The 22,228-nt window shown below is 42.7% G+C and overlaps 1 protein-coding gene across 11 annotated transcripts in view; it reads left to right on the forward strand.

Annotated features, from left to right (window-relative positions):
• The window catches only part of LOC109898078 (receptor-type tyrosine-protein phosphatase F-like), a 405,249-nt gene that overhangs the window by 205,165 nt on the left and 177,856 nt on the right, over window positions 1-22,228 (forward strand). For all 11 annotated transcript variants that reach the window (XM_031833586.1, XM_031833587.1, XM_031833590.1 and 8 more), the window contains exon 4: window positions 2,445-2,586. In XM_031833586.1, coding sequence (XP_031689446.1) covers window positions 2,445-2,586 — 142 coding nt within the window. The remainder of the gene's footprint in view (window positions 1-2,444; window positions 2,587-22,228) is intronic.

The following is a 22,228-nucleotide window of genomic DNA, read 5'->3' on the forward strand; positions in this document are numbered from 1 at the left end:
ATTGATAAACGTGTAACCTCACATTTGAGAAAATGGCCTTTGAATATTTTGGTACACCTACTGGAGAGCTCTTCATTGTATTCACCCAATTCAGCATCGTTGACACCCTCTTAAGCTTTAGCCCCACTCATCTCTTTAAGGGTTGATTCGAGCGTTCTGTCCTATCAATAACAGTCAAGCACCCAAACTAAGTGGCTAACGTTGGCTAGCTTGCTATCTACTTCCAGACACAAATGTGACAACAGCTCACACTGATCATTTTACTCGCCACAGCAGAGCTGGTTAGGCTGTTTTTTTTGTTATCCAGAGCATTGGTGACTGCAACTGTGCTGCTGGCAACAATTTACGTTTTTTTGGCAACGTTTACTGACACCGCTCATATTCAATGTGTGTCGAGCATTAGTAAATTTGTCTGTTATTCTGCATTCTGGCACACTCAGACAAGAGTGCTCTGAAATCAGAGTAGATAGCTAGAGCGAATATACAAGCTACGTCTATCCACAGCTGCAGTGAAATCATGAACATTCTATTGAAATGGATACTTGCATAGTGGAATATGTTGTTAAGACATGTAGCTAGCTAGCTAAACAAGCAATTAACCATTATCCCAGCTCACGACCTTACTACCGTACATGAATCTGCAGGCAGCTAACCAACCAGGTTGCTATAAAAAATGTAGCTAGTTAGACTATCTTACCCCTATACATGGATGGATGCTCCGCTCTGTCATGGATGCCATGGTTGCCCTTAGTTTGAGACAGGTGTTTTCTCCATCTCTTTAACTATCATGCTCTAATTCCACTGATTTCAAAACTCGGTCCTCCAGATAGTGGAGAGCAACACTTATGCAATTCTAATACGCAATATATATATATATATTTTAAAAGCTGCGTTAAACAGGATTACCTACATATACTGACCAGCTCAAATAGACAGATCCGCGCTACACGGCAGACCAATACGAACTCATCTTTTGGCATGTCCAGTCCACTCATTATCTCAACCAATCATGGCTAGTGGGAAGGTTGCTGACTTTTTCTGTGGCTAAACCATCCAGGCTCGTAATTTAACAGCTGTATTCATATTTACAGATGGCATACAAGTTTGTTATTAAGGCACATGAAAGTAGTGACACGCGACATATGCTAATTTTCCTGAAACAAGATGCCAGTCGAGGACGTGTGAGGCATCTGTTTCTCAAACTAGACACTCTAATGTACAATTTTTTCTTGTTCAGTTGTGCACCGTGGCCTCCCACTCCTCTTTCTAGCCTGTAATCAAACCCACAAATGCTGATGCTTCAGATTCTCAACTAGTCGAAAGATGGCCAGTTTTATTGCTTCTTTAATCAGCACTACAGTTTTCAGCTGTGCTAACATAATTGCAAAAGTGTTTTCTAATGATCAATTTAAAAAATCTGCCTTTTCCAGCTACAATAGTCATTTACAACATTAACAACATTTATTTTAATGATAAAAAAAGGATTTTCCTCCAAAAACAAGTACATTTCTAAGTGACCCCAAACTTTTGAGTGGTAGTGTATATTAATTATGAATTGGGAGTTATGAATATGGGAACAAAGGGAATAGCCCCTTCAGTGATAACCCAGCCTATCTGGCACTCTAGGCAGGCTCAAGTGAACGCTCAAAGTGATTGAAAAATGTCATACTATTTGAAGCTAGGTGTGCTCGACTGACACAGATCCAGTCATTGGAGTAAAGAATGTTCTGGAATGTTCTCTTCCTCTCATGTGGATGTTTGGGTCAGAGAGTTTCCACTGCAGTGGAAGGAAGTTTAGGAGACCCCCTCCCTTGACCTGTGACCTCTAATTCTATACCACCCTAAAGGCTGGCTTCCTGAAAGACCTTCCTGAAATACCTGCTGTCCACTCAGGGTCATCATTTCATACAACATATTTCTCTCTAATCGGGTGATTGTATCAGATAATACTTACCTACTCCTCTTAGCTCCCTGCCTGTGTAGCATAGGGCAGCAACAAAGTCATGCAATGTCGGAGGGTCCTTTTCAATTGAGATCAGAATAGAGGAGTCTCTATTTGAGATGGCTTAATAGAGTTTGAGTTTGGTCAGGTATGCCTTGGTCAGGTATGGTCAGGTATGCCAGGTATGCTTGTGCAGACTGGGTAGAATTGGAGCATAGTCTGTACTCTTGTTATAAACCCAGTTCCTCAGTCCCGCCTACGTAGTAATTAGAAGTTACCCCTATATTAGTTCCCCTGCCAGTGATCCAAAAAGGAGTGTTCCCTTGGCTCAGTGGGCTCTACAGTGCTCTGGTGGTCCTGTACTTATTGATGAAATAGCGATCAAAGGGATGCCCGTGCTAAGATGACCGTTTCAATCAGTTTAGATTTGAATCTTAGTCACAGGACGACCATAGGTCTGATTGTAATGCCTTTTATCTCCTCTCCCCATCCGTGTGTTCAGGTGATAGAGTTTGACGACGGCTCAGGGTCCGTCCTGCGTATCCAGCCCCTGAGGACCCACAGGGACGAGGCCATCTATGAGTGTACTGCCATCAACAGTGTGGGAGAGATCAACACCAGCGCCAAACTCACCGTCCTGGAAGGTACGATACACCTCTCTCACTCCTTTTCTCTGTCTCTCTCTCGATCATTCTTTTTATAAAGCTTTTTCTCTCTCTCTCTCGTTCTCACTTATATGCGCAGGCACAAACACACTCCCTCTTTCCCTCTCTCTCTCTCTGTGTCTGTCTCACTCATCTCTCTTATTCTCCTCATCTATTCCCGCCACAATGAGTTTCTCTGTCTTGATCAGCGAGGCTCAATATGTCCACACAGATTCCAACGATGTCGTTTTATGGCCTGCTACTTTTGGTAGCCTGCTTGGTTGATGAAATAGAAACAATACATCAGTTTGTGATTCGTCCGTAGCTGTTAGATGTACTGATTAGAGATGTGTCTTGACATCTCTATTTTATTACACTTTCCAACCATGAATCTACATCTGACTGCAGGAATTGTTTTTGTTCTGAAGCTTATAGCTACTGTAGAGGGGTCTGTGTGAAATTCGTTTCTTCCTCTCCTGACAGTGGAAACAACTATTATTTTATCCACACTCAAATTGATAGAGAAATATTTGCAAACATTTGGCCGGCTGGCAGGGTTTTTCCAAATCACCTAGGAACACATTATCTGGACTAGGAGACGATATTGTAGATACCGTCAGGCTGGCTAGCTTCCTTCCTGGCTTGCTCAGCAAACATAGCCGGAAAACCCCCAATACTTCAGTCTATGTCCCAAATGGCACCCTATTTCCTGTGTAGAACTCTGCTTTTGGCTAGTACCCATAGGACTCTTGTCAAACGTAGTGCACTTTGGAATAGGGTGTCATTTGGGACACATTCTCAGAACTACCAAAGGTTTTGTTAGGCGTGTGGCTGGGTGCTGAGGTTATTGGTGTTAACCGGGATCGGTATAAGCTGATCTAGGATCAGATTAATGGCAGAATTACCATCAGTCGGATGTAAATGTATGCAGATAGATAGAGGAGCCAGATAGGGGGGCTTTGTAGCATGTACTAGACTGGTGTCTGATCAGTCTTAATCTGTGTCTCAATTGTCACCATATCCCCTATATAGTGCACTACTTTTGACTAGGGCTCAGGACTCTGATCAAAGGTAGTGCACTACATAGGGTAGGGCAACATTTGGGACATATACATTGGGCAGCCATAGGGCTCTGGACAAAAGTAAGTCACTATGTACGGAGCAGGGTGTCATTTGGAAAGCAACCCTAGTCTGTCTGTGTTGAACAATAGTGCTGCTATGATTGGCAGACATGCTGTCTGAGTACAGTGTGAAGCCATCCTCCTGGAGTATCGAGTGTGATGTGTTCGGGAGAAGGACATGGCTGATGGTTGACTGTAGGCTGACTCATGGATAAAAGGATTGTGCTTGGGTCATGTTGCTCCCACTCACACGTTACTGTACATCAGCATGTGAAGGATCGGGATCAGGAGGATGACGGAAAGAAAGCAGTGATGTTTTAGACAGAACTCCTGTTTGTTCCCTGAGGTTGAGCCGAGACAGGGAGCGGAGATGATGGAGGAGAGAAGGAGAGTGGTGAGAGTAATGGATGGTGAGAGGAGGAGAGGACAGGAGGAGAGAAGTTTGGTGAGCGTAATGGATGAGTGGAGGAGATGAGACAGATGGCATGGCCTATTGGGGGCGTGGCTTTCAGATAGATATTTTTGGCCACCCAAGAGTTCTTATTCATTCTTATTCATCATGTTAAGGGTAAATGTAAATTTTCTCTTGGGTAAAGGTCAATTTATTTGTTTTTTTTTCATAAAGTTTTAAATGTTCAACAAGTTCAAATTAATTCAAACAATTCAAACAATAAGTACTCAATTCAAATCAGGGAAACCAAATGGTAGTACTCTCCTGTGGCCTGTTCGCTCCGTGTGAAGGTCTGATCTGGTCCCTCCTCCGTGCCTCTTCTGGTGGTCTGGTGCTAGGGCTGGTGCTGAAAACTGGTATCTGAATTGGTGCTGGATCTGCAGAAGCAAACAGACCCAAAGGGAGCCCCAGACACGAAGGAGAGTGATGGCACTCCTCTGCACCTCATCTGGTGGTGTGACTGGGTCTGGTGCTGGAACTGGGACTGGTGTTGGATCTGTAGAGCGATGGAAGGACAACCTGAGGAGTGAACAGACACACATGGAAACACAAGACCTGGAGATCAGTGATGGTACTCCCCTGAGACCTGCTTGCAGTGGGAGGGCTGCAGGCCAATGGTAGAGGGGAGTAAGGCTTGCCTCTGCAGAACTACTCACCTCAAGGTCTGCAGTGCGCCCTCTCCTCCTCAAGCAGCTGGTCTGGTTCTGGATGCTGGGGGGTTCTGGGTCCGTGGAATGGGGAGTCAGGTCAGCCGCGGTCTAGCCACTGTTACCCACAAAGCCGCAGACCTAGAAACAGTCTTCAGAGAGAGAGAGAGAGAGAGAGAGAGAGAGAGAGAGAGAGAGAGAGAGAGAGAGAGAGAGAGAGAGAGAGAGAGAGAGAGAGAGAGAGAGAGAGAGAGAGAGAGAGAGAGAGAGAGAGAGAGAGAGAGAGAGAGAGAGAGAGAGAGAGAGAGAGAGAGAGAGAGAGAGAGAGAGAGAGAGAGAGAGAGAGAGAGAGAGAGAGAGAGAGAGAGAGAGAGAGAGAGAGAGAGAGAGAGAGAGAGAGAGAGATTCATCATGAAGTGCACACTGGGAGAAAGGCTGAAGCCTGAAGGAGAGACAGAAACCGAGAGATAGTCAACACTAAGATATGGCGAGAGGGTTAAACATAGAGGAGAAAGAGTTTCCTCATTTGTGGAGTATTTATGGCATTCCTCAGTCCTCATCCGCATTTCCCAGCACACCACTATTGCTAATGTTCTGAAATGGATCATTATTGTTAATTGATATTGATGCCCAAGGGATATTGTATGATGATGATGATGCCCTAGGGATATTATATATTGCATATTGATGGTGATGCCTGAGGGATATTGGATACCGTATATTGATGCTGATGCCGAAGAGATATTGTGTATTGCTTATTGATGGTGATGCCTAAGTAATTACATTCCAGTCCATAGCACAAAAAAATGCTGCACTATACTGTCGCTGTCTGTGTTTTATGTGGTTGGTGTTGCTGCTACTGATTCTGGTGTTGCGTTCTTTGTCACTGTCTCATCTTGTCCCATGTTGGTGTTAATTTGTATTCTGGCACTCCAGGCTGACTCAAGCAAACTCGCTAAGTATTTGAGAGATTCAAATATCCAGTATTCCTGAGCAGGTGTGGGTTGTTGCTGTGTTCAGTGGTGTGAACAACAGATTATTATCGGACTCAACAGGCCAGAGTGATCTCCGTCCCTCCAGTAACACAGCCTCGGCCTCTCTAACCCATGTCAGATTAAGCCAAAGAGTGGAGGAAGGATATTATTGTGGCAGCCCAGCACGTGTCACCGCTGGCCTCACACTATCATGGAGATGAGACCGGGGCCCCACACCGTCTAATTCCCGTGGTCAGGCCTGGCTTTATCACTCTGTGCAGGAACATCTGAGTACAGAGTGGCTTGAATAAGGAAGTCACTGACTGCTGATGGCTAGCTGTGATCATAGCTATGCTGGTCTGAGTCCCAAATCAAGTTTTCAAGTATAAAATGGCACCCTATTCACTATATAGTGTACCTCTTTTGACCAAGGCACACTGTGCTCATAGAGCTCATAAGCCCAAAAGGGTTCTGGTCAATTGTAAAGCGCTATATAGGGAAAGGGGTGCCATTTGGGATGCTGCCCTGGTCTCTGCTGTTAACTGGTGTTCCTCGACCATCAACAAACCCCACTAACTGGATATAGTCCCCACATCAGGGACAGCAGGGCTATGTTGTGCCAAGAGGCTTCCTTTACTCTGGTTAGTAAAGAGTGAATCTGGAATGTCCCAATCACAGTAATACTGTTTGTCTGCTGGTTGAAGTAAGCTGCAGTGGACATACAGTGGTACCTCCATTTTGGGAAGTAGTGATGCTGCTGGGAACTCTATCGTACTGTATTTTTCATCATTGACTGTATGTTAACACGAGAGAGTTTTCTACTGTATGTTGTAACTCCAGCATCCTCCCAATCATTTTCCATACAGTTCTACAAACAAGCTGACCTTGATTCTGTTTTAAACCATGTACTGTATGGTTATACTGTTATAACTAACACTCTGATGCTACAATATCATACACACACAAGGGTTAGTTTATTTCAAGATCAGGATCACACTTGATCTTGGACTCACAAATCCAGCATGTAATTGTCTGGGCCAGACTGGGGTGTCATGGACAGCCCAGACCAGGCCTGAATGGTTCCCATTAAATGGTTCCTGGTTCCTGCAGTGAAAACTGGTCCGGAGGAGGAATTAACCAATTTATGAAGGGCCTGATTACACAGAGTTAGAACTCTAACTCCTCTTCTCTGGCTAGGGTGCCCAGACGGAAAAGTAGTATATGTAGTATATGGCCTTATATATCAAAGAACATGACCTACTGTATATTTTGAAACATATGATCATATATTTAAAACCCATACTGTATATAAACGTGACATATATTTTAAAAAGTATGATCATATATTTCAATAACATACAGTACCAGTCAAACGTTTGGACACACCTACTAATTCAAGGGTTTTTCTTTGTTTTGAAGACATCAAAACTATGAAATAACACATATGGAATCATGTAATAACCAAAAAAGTGTTAAACAAATCAAAATATATTATATTCAAAGTAGCCACCCTTTGCCTTGATGACAGCTTTGCACACTCTTGGCATTCTCTCAACCAGCTTCACCTGAAATGCTTTTCCAACAGTCTTGAGTTCCCACGTATGCTGAGCACTTGTAGGCTACTTTTCCCTCACTCTGTGTTCCAACTCATCCCAAACCATCTCAATTGGGTTGAGGTTGGGTGATTGTGGAGGCCAGGTCATCTGATGCAGCACTCCATCACTCTCATGGATGGTCAAATAACCCTTACACAGCCTGGAGGTGTGTTGATGTCATTGTCCTGTTGAAAAATAAATTATAATCCCACTTAGCGCAAACCAGATGGGATGGCGTATCGCTGCAGAATTATGTGGTAGCCATGCTGATTAAGTGTGCCTTGAATTCTAAATAAATCACTAACAGTGGTACCAGCAAAGTACCCCCACACCATCTCACCTCCTCCTCCATGCTTCACGGTGGGAACCACACATGCAGAGATCATCCATTTACCTACTCTGCATCTCACAAAGACACAACGGTTAGAACCAAATATTTGGACTCATCAGACCAAAGGACATATTTCCACCTGTTTAATGTCCACCCGTTTAATGTTTCTTGGCCCAAGCAAGTCTCTTCTTATTATTGGTGTCCTTTAGTAGTGGTTTCTTTGCAGCAATTCGACCACGAAGGCCTAATTCAAGCAGTCTCCTCTGAACAGTTGATGTTGAGATGTGTCTGTTACTTTAACTTTGAAGCATTCATTTGGGCTGCAATTTCTGAGGCTGGTAACTCTAATGAACTTATCCTCTGCAGCAGAGATAACGCTGGGTCTTCCTCTCCTGTAGCGGTCCTCATGAGAGCCAGTTCTATTATGCACTGGATGGTTTTTGCACTTGAAGAAACTTTCAAACTTCTTGATATTTTCCAGATTGATTGACCTTCATGTCTTAAAGTAATGATGGACTGTCATTTCTCTTTGCTTATTTGAGCTGTTCTTGCCATAATACGGACTATCTTCTGTATACACCTGTATCACAACACAGCTGATTGGCTCAAGATTCCACAAATTAACCTTTGACAAACTTTTAAAATGCATTCCATTTTAAAAGCAACCTTATGAAGCTGGTTGAGAAAATGTCAAGAGCGTACAAAGCTGTGATTAAGGTCAAGGGTGGCTAGTTTGAAAAATCTCAAATATGAAATATATTTTGATTTGTTTGAGACTTAATACATGATTCCATATGTGTCATTTCATAATTTGATGTCTTCACTATTTTTCTAAACTGTAGAAAAGAGTTTTAAAAAATCAAGAAAAACACTTGAATGAGTCGGTGTTATAAAACCTTTGACTGGTAATGTACTTTAAATGAAGATTCTACATTACTATTGAAATTATTGCATGACAATACAAGGGTTTACTAGTCATATTACCAGGGTTAGAGGTTCCTAGCCCATTATGTTAATTATTTTGATACAACACCTTGCTTGTTTCAGCAATGGGCAACAAAGTTTAGTCATGTTATCACAAAAACGGACTCAACCGCACGAATACTTGGCCGTCCCGTCTTCAGCCAGCTTTTTCTTCTCCCCTCCCCAGAAAATAAAACGGTTATGACGGTTATTTTCTTTTCTTGACATTTTTCATCCATAACCGTCGGTTACACAGTTAAACGGTAATTGTGCCAGTCCTACAATCACAGTAAGGTAGTTCATTGTTACCCAGAAATGATTGGATATTGAGGTAAGAACAGCTGCATTGTACCTTTAAAGATGGCTGATGTAGCTTTGGTGCCTTTACTAGGAATGAGTATTTCAACACTGAATACTGCTTCCTCAAATAACTTACCCCGTGGGACTGAATCTATTTATCAAATGTTTTTCATAAAAATGGTCTCTTTGATAAAGGAAGGCCTCTGAGGGAATATATTGAGTCTGAAATAGAATTTTAAATATTTTTTTGCGGGGGTTATGTTATGTATAATGTCAGTTACTGAATTAGAACCAAGCTTAGTTTCCAGATCCTCCAGTTTCCAGGTCCTTCTTGTGGAAGACAGTCTTTGTAAACAGAGAAGCTTGGGTGGGTGGATTGGTCCATCAACTATAGGGGTGGTCATGGTACATAGACATCCAAGTAGGGCTGCAATCCTCCCCTATATGTGATAGTTGGAATCGGCCATATTTTAGGAGAGGCCAGGGGTTATACAAATGAAAAATAAAGTCGAACACTCATCTCTCTTTGTTGTGGGTTTATTTGACAAACATTTAATCTAAAGAGACATCTTCCATCATGCAGGCTTTATTTCTTTACTTGGTACATAGATCACAGGTTACCCAGACCAAATGTGGAACCAATCAAAACTCAGTGTTTGACTGATCTCTGTAGTTATTATCATGGGCTTTGTCCTAAATTGCAGCCTATTCCCTATGTAGTACACTACCCTATAAAGCACACTAAAGAGGGGATAGGGTGCCATTTGAGACACATGTATGATCTGTATTATTATTATTATTATTGTTATTTTTAACACTATTTCTGATTTGTATTTTTTTTTACAAGTACACTGAACTAAAACATAAACACAACGTGCAACAGTTTTAAAGATTTTACTGCATTACAGTTCATATAAGGAAATCAGTACATTTAAATAAATGCAATAGGCTCTAATTTATGGATTTCATATGACTGGCAATGCAGATATGCATCGGTTGGTCACAGATACCTTAAAGAAGGTAGGGGTGTGGATCAGAAAACAAGTCAGTGTCTGGTGTGTCCACCATTTGCCTCATGTAGCGTGACACATCTCCTTCGCATAGAGTTGATCAGGCTGTTTATTGTGGCCTGTGGAATATTGTTCCACTCCTCTTCAATGGCTCGTCAAAGTTGCCGCATATTGTCAGGAACTGGAATAATCTGTCGGACACATCGATCCAGAGCATACCAAACAGGCTAAATGGGTGACATGTCTGGTGAGTATGCAGGACGTGGAAGAACAGGGACATTTTCAGCTTCCAGGAATTGTGTACAGATCCTTGCAACATGGGGCTTGTGCGTTATCATGCTGAAACATGACGTGATGAATGGCAAAACAATGGGCCTTAGGATCTTGTCATGGTTTCTCTGTGCATTCATATTGCCATCATTGTCCATAGCTTACGCCTGCCCAACCATGGGGCACTCTGTTCACAACGTTGACATCAGCAAACCGCTCGCCCACACAACGCTATGCACACTGTCTGCAATCTGCCCGGTACAATTGAAACCAGGATTCATTCGTAAAGAGCACACTTCTCCAGCATGCCATATGCCATCGAAGGTGAGCATTTACCCACTGAAGTTGGTTACAGTCCGGTCAAGATCCTGGTGAGGACAAAAAACACACAGATGAGCTTCCCTGAGACTATTTCTAACAGTTTGTGCAGAAATTAGAGGAAGAATTACAACTTCACTGTTTCATAAAATAAATAATCCCTGTTGTGTGATTACACTTAAATTAGATTTCGCACACCAGCTGTTATTGACAAATAGACACAGACCACCACCCCTTGTCTTACCAGAGGTACCAGATCTGTCTTGCCTGTGCAAGGAAACCCAGACAACTCTATATTATCCATGTCGTCGTTAAGCCACGACTCTGTAAGATATTACAGTTTTTATTGTGCCGTTGGTAGGATAGTCTCGAACGTAGCTCATGCAGTTTATTCTCCAATGATTGCACGTTTGCCAGTAGGATGGATGGTAGAGGCGTGTTAACCACTCGTCAACAAATTCTCACAAGGCACCCGGAACTGCGTCCCTGTATTGGCGTCTCTTCTTCACGCGAATGATGGGGATTTGGGCCTGATCCTGTATTTTTTTGTAACATTGTTCCCTGGGGTTATTCCGAATATGGAGGTGCATGGATTGGGGTCAATTGTTTGAACGCAGACACTGGATAAAGTATTGAAAATGCCAGACCAAAAACTGGTATCCTGCTTCTTGAAAGATGCAGATGGTGTGATCTGTATTATTTATGAAGCAAAGCCCAGTGGTTTGTCCTCGGCCCATATGGCTAAGCACTGATCCAAAATTACTTCTGTCATCTTCACTTTGTTTTCTCTCTGTCTTCGCTATTACCTGGAGACGTGCCCAGTGAGATGATAGGATGAGGAGTGGGAGGGAGGTGAGAGGAAGGGGGGGTTATCGACAGAGGTTGTAGGGAGAAAAAAAAATATGGGGAACAAGGGAGGAGGGGATGGGGGAAAGAGTCTGAGGAAAGAAGCAAGGGCAGAGAGGGAGCGAGAGAGATCCAGGTAGGAGGGAGGGAGGAGAGGGAGATAGAAAGACCGAGGGAGTGGCAGTGGAGGGTCCCTTAGGACTGTCTAGCACTGGAGGTAATAAATTACTACAGCATACACACAAAAAGATGAGGGTTCCTCAAGAGTTTTTGGGAAGAGCAATGGTTCTATGTGGAACTACAATGAGTTAAATAACCATTGGGGTCTTCAATGGTTATTTACAGTTCACAAAAGGGTTATATTGCTCTCTGAGGGGAGGCGGCTCATCAAAATATTTTGGGGCATGGTTTACGCACAGCTTTTTGTGCAAACATGAGTGAGAGTGTCATTCTAGTTTATCTAATGTTTTATGGTACAATGCATTAAATATGAATGGCCAATATTGGTGTCTTGCAGTGATGGGATATTTGGCTCTTTTTACAGACTCTGCTCTATTCTGCTCTGTTCTACTTTTCCAGTCAAAATAATAAATCATTCTACTCATTTACAGTAGAGTTGGAAGTTTACATACACCTTAGCCAAATACATTTAAACTCAGTTTTCACAATTCCTGACATTTAATCCTAGTAAAAATCCTCGGTTTTAGGTCAGGTAGGATCACCACTGTATTTTAAGAATGTGAAATGTCAGAATAATAGCCTTTATTTCTTTCATCACATTCCCAGTAGGTCAGAAGTTTACATACACTCAATTAGTATTTGGTAGCGTTGCCTTTAAATTGTTTTACTTCGGTCAAACATTTCGGGTAGCCTGTACTTCCCAAAATAAGTTGGGTGAATTTTGGCCCATTCCTCCTGACAGAGCTGGTTTATCTGAGACAGGTTTGTAGGCCTCCTTGCTCACACATGCTTTTTCAGTTCTGCCCACACATTCTCTATAGGATTGAGGTCAGGGCTTTGTGATGGCCACCCAATACCTTGACGTTGTTGTCCTTTAGCCATTTTGCCACAACTTTGGAAGTATGCTTGGGGTCATTGTCAAGTTGGAAGACCCATTTGCAACCAAGCTGTCTTGATGTTGCTTCAATATTTCCACAATTTTCCTCCCTCATGATGCCATCTATTTTGTGAAGTGCACCAGTCCCTCCTGCAGCTGTGGCTCTCATCAAGGTCACCGAATCATCCCCAGTTTACAATTGGCTCATTCATCCCCCCTCCTCTCCCCTGTAACTATTCCCCAGGTCATTTCTATATTTGCGAATGTTTCTCCGTCAACTTACCTGGTAAAATAACGGTTTAAAAAAATCTATTAAGGTCTTATTGGAGCTGTCATTTGTTACTGAGACTTGTAAGCGTGTGCTTTAAACAGTGTACATTTGGTGATTGCTAGGCATACAAATAAGAGTATTTATTACTACATTTTAAATGAGGACCAGTTGTGGCCGCAACCAGGCTAGATTGTGAACGACTCTTGGCAGAATGCATTTCTTGACTGCTGGTGATGGTGATAATTAGCCTGATGACACTAAATTATTCCGCTGCTCTGCCGTTTGCTACATACTTCTCATTGCTGAGGAGAAACTAACGTCCGTGGCATGGCTTAACGTTTGGCCAGAGCAAGGTGTCCGAGTTGCTGGGCAAGGTCATATGCACAGTTGTTCGTGAACTGCAGTGCCCAAACGATTTGTTCTCAAGTTCGAGTTTGTTAAGCAGCCGTTGTGTATGTTTTGGTTCTAAAGCTGTGTCCATAACATTCAATAATCAAGTATTTGCTGTCATTCTTGCACCATGCCATCAATTATCAATTCTAAACATATATTTTTCTTCTCTATGCTCATGATCTATTTTCCTGCGTGCATATGACTGAGCAGGACTATTGGGCCGCTGTCTGAGCCTGATGGGCGTTTATTAATTACTGCTGTATGACTTATTGCAACCAGCACTACGAGGTCAAACGAACGACAAAAATAAACGAGTCACTCAGAAAAATGAATCATGCCTCTTGAGCCAGCATAAATATTCATTCAAAAGTAACGAATCGTTCGCAAACTGCACATTACTATTGTCTTGTGAAAAACTCACATATGACATTGTGTCAATTAAGAATGGTTGACTAAATCAGTCAGTGGTTCTCAATTCTCTCTTCAAAAACCCCCCAGCTGTTCTACGTAGCTCACTTGATTCAACTTGGCAATTAACACAATTAGACCTATAGAATTTTAACTATATAATATGGCTGACCAGAATAAATAAAAAAATAGTGTGATTCTTCAAAAGGATCTACAAAGTACCTTTCAGATTGAGAAAGTTTATTTATAGAAACATTCTCCATAAAGGTTCTATAAAGAACCATAAAAAAGGGTTCTAGAGTATATAGCCCCAAAAAGGGTTGTAAACATAGCGGAACTCTTTTTGGTGCTATATAGAACCTTTTTTTAATGGTACTTTATAAACCTTAGGAAAATAATTTTTTTATAGAACCATACAGGTACCATTTAGAACCTTATGAGCAGGGTTCTGTATTGAACCTTGAAAAATCAACCCAAGCTATCTCAGCTTTCCCCAAACTCAGTCCCCGAGCCCCAAAGGGGTGCACACTTTTTTTTTTTCTCTAACACTACACAGCTAATTCAAATGTTCAAAGCTTTGTGATTAGTTGATTATTTGAATCAGCTGTGTAGTGCTAGGGCAAAAACCAAAACATGCAATTAACTTTCCTGGTAATATTTAGAAAAAACATGTGTGTGTCTAATTAAATGTGAATGATGAGCAGCGTTTAATAGTCATGTCACTCCCTACCACTCTACTCCAGGAAGTTTATGATCCCACAACAAATCACCTGGATAGTCTCCACTGCAGTGGCCGGCACGCTGAGACAGTGGCCGGCACGCTGAGACAGTGGCCGGCACGCTGAGACAGTGGCCGGCACGCTGAGACAGTGGCCGGCACGCTGAGACAGTGGCCGGCACGCTGAGACAGTGGCCGGCACGCTGAGACAGTGGCCGGCACGCTGAGACAGTGGCCGGCACGCTGAGACAGTGGCCGGCACGCTGAGACAGTGGCCGGCACGCTGAGACAGTGGCCGGCACGCTGAGACAGTGGCCGGCACGCTGAGACAGTGGCCGGCACGCTGAGACAGTGGCCGGCACGCTGAGACAGTGGCCGGCACGCTGAGACAGTGGCCGGCACGCTGAGACAGTGGCCGGCACGCTGAGACAGTGGCCGGCACGCTGAGACAGTGGCCGGCCCAAATGGCACCCGATTCCCTTTATAGTGCACTACATTTTACCAGGGCCCATAGGGTGCCATTGGTCCTGGTCAAAAGTAGGGCACTATATAGGGAATAGTGTGCCATTTGAGCTGCAAGCTGAGATGGGGTTCTGGTAAGGAGTTCGCTACTCACTCCTCCAACAGACACATCAATTACATCCATCATATTTCAATATGACGATTAGAATTGGATTGTTCTTAATGTGAATTATTTGAATGGCTGAAAAATATTTGATCTGCTGTAGATGTAGTGCCATTTAAATGGCTAGTGGTTAATGGATTGAACATTCCAAACCTGTCCTGTACTCACATTGCAATGCCTCAGGGAAAATATGGCAATGATTTTGTAAACCGTTGCTTTGGACAAAATCAAGATGTCAATATTTGTGTAATGCTTTTTTGTATAATAGATCATAAATTACAGCTCAATTGGAATCAATTCTGAATTTGCGATTAGTCACAGCAAATCCTGTGATTAACTATGTATATCTTTTTTTACATTTCGTTTGACAAACCTAATCAAAATGTCTCGCAATGGGCCTGTCCCTCAGATTTTTGCTGGTGGAGTTTTTTAAATTTTTGTGTAGGGTCTTGTATAAGCACAGAGGCAGAAAATGAGGACAGAGGGTGGGAGAGAGGGATGTGAGCAGGACATAATGAGTGGAGGATAAAGAGGACATACAGAGACCAGCACACCTGCTGGAGCGAAAGAGGTAGTGAGGGAGAGAGAGAAGGGATAATAGAGGTAGAGCGACCCAGGGAAGGTGTGGGTTTGTGTATTAACCCAATGTTCCTGGGTCTGATGGGCTTTTTGTTTAGTTTTTAAAGCAACACCGCAGTAACAATTCACGTCAAAAAAATGTAATGCTTAGATGTTGACTTATATCAATTACAAGCAATATAGGCAGCATACATGGTGAATATTTGCCATTTACCTCTGCTAGATCACATTTATCAATCAAAGCGCTATTTGTTTAAAAAAATTATAATCAAGACATGGATGGAATAAATCGTGTTTATCTTGAACAAATATAAATGAAACAAGGTTTTCATCACTTGATGTTTATTGCTTTGAACTGAACAAATTGGAAGGACAAATTTTACATACAGTATTTTATGGAAGTGATTAATGAGCCCCATTGAACACAAATTATGGTCGGTCTACACACCAGATGATGGGCAGAGTTTTACTGTGTGTGTGTTACAAATGTATTTCTTGCACTTGATGCATCCGTACTGTATCTTCCGGTCTTTGGGTAGACACACATTGCAGCTCTTCTCCTTGTTGCCTCCGGCTGCAATCTAGAATGATGAAGACACTTAGTTCAGCAATTTTACTAACATATCACTCACTCAGCTGGTCGGTGTCTCGGTTATCGAAGCGGATAATCCTGGAAATAATGTGGAAATCTTCCAGAAACATTGTTGCACGGAAAAGTTCTCTGCCAGTTTCTGCATCCCACAGGGATTCTGTGGATTCCCCATTGGATCTGAAAACACCAGCAAGGTTAAGAACCCCAAAGAATGCATGTAAATGACTTTGCTCCATCTCCTTCCGTCTCTCTCACGCCTTCCCTCCAAATTAGCGCAGTCCAGCATGAATTTTTGGATGGTGTCTGGGATGTTCAAAATAAGACATTTTTATGAGTGACCGTCGTCCGCGTCGGCCCTGGTTGCATCCTTATCACATTGGCAGCCATGCAGGGTGGCTCATTCCTTTGGCAAGAAGACCATTCAATTTCACTTTTTTTTTTACATCCATATCTCTTTTCCCGCAGGCTGCTGTTGAGCTGGTTGCTGACGGCTGGTCCTGGGTCTGGCTGAGGGTCAATCTCATCCTCTTCTTCCAACTCACTGTCAGACTCTGTATTGACAGAGACATGATACTCATTTTCCTTTTTAGGAAACATTGAAAATGGGTCCCACAGTCCCAAACACCACACAAGGGGAAAACAGGTTTCTCCAGCATAGCTACCCATAACATCAACATGATAATGACGGAGGAGAGTGAGGCCGGCACTTTGCCGTTTTACGCTAGCTATCAGGACCTCATCGACCACTTCATCTGCATGTTCAAACAAACACCAGGTAGCTAACCAGTCCAAACCAACTGATTTGAGATTTGTCCTCTCTACCACTCTCAATCACACACACACACACACACACACACACACACACACACACACACACACACACACACACACACACACACACACACACACACACACACACACACACACACACACACACACACACACACACACACACACACACACACACACACACACACACACACACCAGGCTGAGCTTGGCAGTCTCTAGTCTCTATCCATCAGCAGCACGTCAAGAGTCGACACAAGTGATTGTCCGGGTCCATGTCTCTAAGGGTTCAGAAGAGCTCTGTACATGCAAACACTGCAAACTCTCTTTTTAAAGGTGAAGTGTTGCTCTGGGAGACACTTTAAACTCGATATGCATATGCTCTTGTACTTGAGACCAGACACTTGTGTTATTTACACTACATAAACTTCCCTCATTGGTGTGTGTCCCATATGGCACCGTATCTGGTCAAAAGTAGTGCTCTATAAAGGGAATTGGATGCTATTTGAGACTCAGATTGTTTTTGCTGTTGATGTCCTTCTGAAAAATCTCTTCAGTGTGTATTCTGAAATGCCATTTTGCAGGACTGCTCTTGAATGTATTGGATATATACTTTGTCAATTTGGCTCTAACAGAATATCTAAAATAACACCGGCAAAATGTCTGTTTGCCTTGGCCATGATATTGTGTACAGATGGCTTTTGATGTCACTGTGACCTTGATCAGTGTGTATGATGGTTACTATCTGGGTGGCAGGTAAGAGGAGCAGCTATGGGAGTAGGAAACATTACTCCAGCTATTTGTGTGGTTTTTTCCCCCCAAGAGTACAAAACACACTATTGCGCAAGCAGTCAAATTGTAAACATATTTATTATTCCAATGCCTCTGGCAGAATATGACATTGGATCACATAATGATTTGCAGGAAAATGAGTGTGTAAGAAAACATCAGAAATGATGAACTAAGAGTGTTAGGGCTCTATTCAATCAGAATTGCTTTAGTCAACATCTGCATAGCCATTGTTTGGTGGTGTCGGAAGTGGAACTGCGCTGGAGCTGTAAAATCTACAAGCACTCCAGGCATTATACCTAAAGCGGACTTTGCTGCGCAGAGTCACATTAAGAGAAATCCCATGGGGCCTTGTTTACAAGTTTGAACACTGGAACGTGAGATACAATCTACAGTCCGGTTAGGCTGATAGAAATCCTCATTACTTTGTTTAATGATTTTCAATTTGAGCTTCATTATATTTTATTTAGCCTACACTATCTCATTCTGAACTTCTATCGCGTGTGGGACCGGTGTGGCTTTGTGAAAATGATCAAGAACAGCTGCTCACAGATTTGACAGCGCCAATGTAGGTATACCTCTGACACCGCCAAAACATCATGCGGGTGTCAGCTATTGCCGGTTAACGCTTGATCTGATTGAATCCTGGCCTTCGTATCATACTTCAGTGTATGGCTCACCTATGATGTAATATTTATGCTGTGGGAATGGAAATAACATGTGAGAGTTTGATCTTCAGGAGAATGTCCAGGTCTGTATCATAGAATTATGACCAGAGTCAGTAGACATATTAAATGCATCGTTGTATGCTGTCAGTCACCCCCTCTGTGTGTTTTAACTTCAGTATAATACATATACACATCACTGATTATTCTTGCCATGAATGACATGTTCAGGAATGACTGTTGTATCCTTATGATCGGGAAATATAAAAAACAAACTACAATGATTTACCGTATTCAGTCTGGCTAATATTATACTGTAATGGAGAAAAATAGATGTGGGATGTTAACTTTTCCACTTTACGGTCACTTTACGGTCTGAATTTTCTCTTAACTTTATTTTGCTTAGGTGGATAGAGAAAGCATGACTAATGTAGTAAAGTGATATGAGCAGCAGATAGGTCATTTTGTCTGTGGTGCTGCTGCCTGTTACTGTTCCATCAGTAACAGGCAATGGGGCTCCTATTCCCTACACTGAAAAAAATAAAGGTTCTTTAATGGTTCTTACTAAGCTCTTACGGTTCCTTGTACAGTGCCAAATGCGTTTGGTGTTCGCCAAAAGGCATGTGGGAGACTCCCCAAACATATGGAAGAAGATACTCTGGTCAGATGAGACTAGAATTGCACTTTTTGGCCATCAAGTAAAATGCTATGTCTGGCGCAAACCCATCACCTCTCATCAACCCGAGAACACCATCTCCACAGTGAAGCATGGTGGTGGCAGTATCATGCTGTGGGGATATTTTTCATCGGCAGGGATTGGGAAACTGGTCAGAATTGAAGGAATGATGGATGGCGCTAAATACAGGGACATTCTTGAGGGAAACCTGTTTCAGTCTTCCAGAGATTTGAGACTGGGACGGAGGTTCACCTTGCAGCAGGACAATGACCTTAAGCGTACTGCTAAAGCAACACTCGAATGGTTTAAGGGGTAACATTTAAATGTCTTGTAATGGCCTAGTCAAAGCCCAGACCTCAATCCAATTGAGAATCTATGGAATGACTTAAAGATTGCTGTACACCAGTGGAACCCATCCAACTTGAAGGAGCTGGAGCAGTTTTGCATTGAAGATTGGGCAAAAGTCCCAGTGGCTGGATGCGCCAAGCTTTTGAGACATACCTCAAGAAACTTGCAGCTGTAATTGCTGCAAAAGGTGGCTCTACAAAGTATTGACTTTGAGCGTGAATCGTTATTCACGCTCAAGTTTTCTGATTGTTTTGGTCTTATTTCTGTTTTATTTCACAATAAAAAATATTTTGCATCTTCAAAGTGGTAGGCATGTTGTGTACATCAAATTATACAATCCTTCACAAAAATCAATTTTAATTCCATGTTGTAGGGCAGCAAAATAGGAAAAATGCCAAGGAGGTGAATACTTTCGTAAGCCACTGTAAACTTTTGCTTGATAAATAATATTTCAGTTAAGTGTGAGGTTTTTGATGTGGCATCTACGGTTCTTCAGAATACTAAAAGGTTCTTGAAGTGTATGGAAGTCTGCAGATGTGTCCCTTCATAGAACACATAAAATTGGCCAGTGTTAACTAGTATTCAATTTTCAGAGTAACATTCCAAATGTGGATTCAAGCATTAAAGTAATACTTAGCAATTTAAAAGAACCCCAGTGTTGGCGTTAATAACCAGAGTTGAACCAAAACCACGCCCGTCATTATCATATTTCCCAGCATGCTCTCTTGCAGGTTGATTTAAAAAAAATATTTGTTTCAATATCTATGTTTTTGCATGTACATTGATTGATTAATTACGCTACTCAAATATATATATATGATATACATTTTCCTAAACTATTACATTATTATCTGCTACTTGGACTTAATTGCACCCGTTATAGAAATTGTTGTTCCAGTTTAGATGTTTGAGCTAGTCTCTTCTCATAATCTCCAATACCTGGTAGCCATTCTGAATGCGTGTTGTGTGTAAATAAAAAATACATTTTTATTTATTTATCTCTACTCTTGCTAGATCCAACTAGATATTACACATCACTTTGCAAGCCAGTATATTGCGATTTACAGACTGGATGTGGCCTCTAAACTATGAGTTTCAGGTCACTGTATTAGGATAAAACAAGGCCCTCAAAAGAAGGGGCAAGGTGGAGTTGCAATTCCACGGCTCAGACACCAGACGCATGTGGCAGGGTCTACAGGAAATAGCGGTCTACAAAAACAAAAACAGCCCCATCACGGACACCGACGTCATGCTTAAAGACAAACTAAACACCTTCTTTGCCTGCTTTGAGGATAATACAGTGCCATTGTCGCGGCTCGCTAACAAAGACTGCGTCCCCCCTCTCCTTCTCTGTGGCTGACTTAAGTAAAACATTTAAACTTGTTAACCCTCGCAAGGCTGCTGGCCCTAGCCGCATCCTCAGAGCATGCGCACACCAGCTGGCTCATGTGTTTACAGACATATTCAATCTCTCCCTATCCCAGTCTGTTGTCCCCACATGCTTCAAGATGGCTACCATTGTTCCTGTACCCAAGAAGGCGAAGATAACTGAGCTAAATGACTACCGCCCCATAGAACTTACTTCCTTCATCATGAAGTGCTTCGAGAGGCTAGTCAAGGATCATATCATCGCCACCAACATCACCACTTCGCTGACCCTCAACACTACTGTCCCGTCGATGTCGATTGACTCACAAGGGTGTGTGCTCAGTCCTCTCCTGTACTCCCTGTTCACCCACGACTGCGTGGCCATGCTCAGTCATCATCAACAACTCAGTCATCATTTGCAGATGACACAACAGCCTGATCACCAACAACGACGAGACAGCCTACAGGCAGGAGGTGAGGGCACTCGGAGTGTGGTGTCAGGAAAACAACCTCTCACTCAACATCAACAAAACAAAGGAGATGATCGTGGACTTCAGGAAACAGCAGAGGGAGCATCCCCCATCCACGGGACAGTAGTGGAGAAGAGGGAACGTTTTAAGTTCCTGCGCAACAGTGCCTCTTCAACCTCAGGAACTGAAGAATTTTGGCTTGTCACCCAAAACCCTGACACACCTTTACAGATGCACAATTGATAGCGTCCTATCAGGCTGTATCACAGCCTGGTACGGCAACTGCACCACCCTCAACCACAAGGCTCTCTAGAGGGTGGTGCGGTCTGCACAACACATCACCGGGGGGAAACTACCTGCCTTCCATGACACCTACAGCACCCGACGTCACAGGAAAGCCAAAAAGATCATCAAGGACCATAACCACCCAAACCACTGAGGTCAGTACAGGTGCAGGTGCATCAAAGCTGGAACCGAAAGATTGAAAAACAGCTTCTATCTCAATGCCAATAGACTGCTAAACAGAAATCACTAACTCAGAGAGGCTGCTGCCTACATTGAGACCCAATCACTGGACACTTTAATAAATAGGTCACTAGTCACAATGCCTCTTTTAAATAATGTCATTAATATTGTTTACATATCTTACATTACTCAGATCACATGTATATACTGTATTTTACACCATCTACTGCATCAATATACATATATGTACAAATTCTCATTCACCCCTTTAGATTTGTGTGTATTAAGTACTTGAAGGGGAATTGTTAGATTAATTGTTAGATATTACAGCACTGGCGGAACTAGAAGCACAAGCATTTCGCTACACTCACATTAACATCTGCTAACCATGTGTATGTGACCGATTTGATTTTGATTTAATTTGTCCCGAAGCCACTCCTGCGTTGTCTTGGCAGTGTGCTTAGGGTCGTTGTTCTGTTGGAAGGTGAAACTCACCCCAGTCTGAGGTCCTGAGCGCTCTGGAGCAGGTTTTCATCAATGATCTCTCAGTTCTTTGCTCCGTTCATCTTTTCCTCAATCCCGACTAATCTCCCAGTCCCTGCCGC

Source organism: Oncorhynchus kisutch, linkage group LG10 (assembly GCF_002021735.2).
Source record: "Oncorhynchus kisutch isolate 150728-3 linkage group LG10, Okis_V2, whole genome shotgun sequence".
In the NCBI taxonomy this organism is placed as follows: domain Eukaryota; kingdom Metazoa; phylum Chordata; class Actinopteri; order Salmoniformes; family Salmonidae; genus Oncorhynchus; species Oncorhynchus kisutch.